We start from the raw sequence: 1,376 nt of genomic DNA, 5'->3' as shown, positions 1-1,376 counted from the left end.
ACACTCTGTAGATCAAATAGATTGTCTTAATTGTACTTGACAATCTATTTGATGTATGTATATATATATATATTGTGCAAACTATTGTAATAACAATAAATATCTATCGTTGTTGACCCTAACCTTGTAAATATATATTCTCATATTTGAATGCGCTGACCGCTTCGCCGGTCCGAGCAGTATTATTATTCTTGAAAATAAATACTAGTTGAGTGCAAACCCTTGTCTTATTACGGACTGGAAGAGAGTATAGAGTTAGTTATGCATTTTGTGTACTTAAAGTTTATCCGGCTGAGGTTGTTACAATATTTTTACGTATTTATTATTAATAAATATTTCGCACACGATAGCAAGGTATCAATGATATTTTTGTACAATTTTCCCGTTTATTGCCAAATCTAACTTTTTTTAAAGATTATGGGGAAGTTACCAGAGGTTAAAATACAAATAATATAATATTATTATCATACAATAACATAATATTTTTCTATTTTAAATATTATACTTTTTGGGGAACGGAACAACTTTTGTTTACGGAAACATTGAAAAGGTCGGGTTTTAAGTCATTAAAGGAAATATCATCTAAATAATAATATTACGTAATGTTTATTATCTGTTTGGAGCCAGGCCAAGTGTTCTGTATATGAAGGGGGGGTAGGAGGAGGGGGAGGGGTCGATATTAGTCAGCTGATCAGTGTATACAGTCAACAGACAAGACTCCCTGGAAACAACTTTAACTCGTGAAATATGGAAGAAATCAGTCAATTGTCCGAAGGAAATAAAAAAGTTGTTGATGAAAAGAAGTTAATAGATAATAAAGATATGAGTGCCCACACTGATTTAACAATAGGAGACATAAAAATACAAGGTAACGATAAACTTTAGTGTTTTACGTTAGATAAATGTGAGCAATTTCGTAAAAAATAAGGTCTTGTAGATTTTATTGCTTCACTTGGAAGGTTAAAAGCGTAGAATAAGTGTGAAGAGTGTTTTTCTTTCATAAATCTATATAAAACCTTGGTTTGAAAAAAGGAGATGGTGCTTGCTGCTGAATAGAGCGGATTTTCTTTGGTCTGACTGTTAAAAAATATCTCTCTTGCATTTTCCAAAATGTATATTTAATAGTTAAATAGTTAAACATAAAGTTTCTCAGGAGAGCTGTGAGCCCAGGGGCGGATATAAGGATTCTGTAGGGGGGGGTAAAAATACCCTTCACAGCTTTGTCTGATCAAGTATTGCATTAAACATCCATGTTTCCCATTTTGAAAACTGAATATTTTTATTTGTGGTTTCTCTACAAAAGTGACTCGCGCATTTCTTGCTTCAGAAACGATGGAGAAATGAAGGTTTCAAAGGTACATCGGACATGACACTCT

General features: G+C 32.6%; 1 protein-coding gene across 1 annotated transcript in view; it reads left to right on the top strand.

Moving 5' to 3' along the window:
* Positions 1–678: 678 nt before the first annotated feature.
* Positions 679–1,376, top strand: part of LOC111705494 (oxidation resistance protein 1) — a 9,999-nt gene continuing 9,301 nt past the window's right edge. The window contains exon 1 of the mRNA XM_023478068.1: positions 679–868. Coding sequence (XP_023333836.1) covers positions 748–868 — 121 coding nt within the window. The 5' untranslated portion in view covers positions 679–747. The remainder of the gene's footprint in view (positions 869–1,376) is intronic.

The sequence above is a fragment of the Eurytemora carolleeae genome, unplaced genomic scaffold (assembly GCF_000591075.1).
Source record: "Eurytemora carolleeae unplaced genomic scaffold, Eaff_2.0 scaffold657, whole genome shotgun sequence".
Lineage (NCBI taxonomy): Eukaryota > Metazoa > Arthropoda > Copepoda > Calanoida > Temoridae > Eurytemora > Eurytemora carolleeae.
Note: the sequence above shows the minus strand (reverse complement) of the source record. Positions and strands in the feature narration are given on the sequence as shown.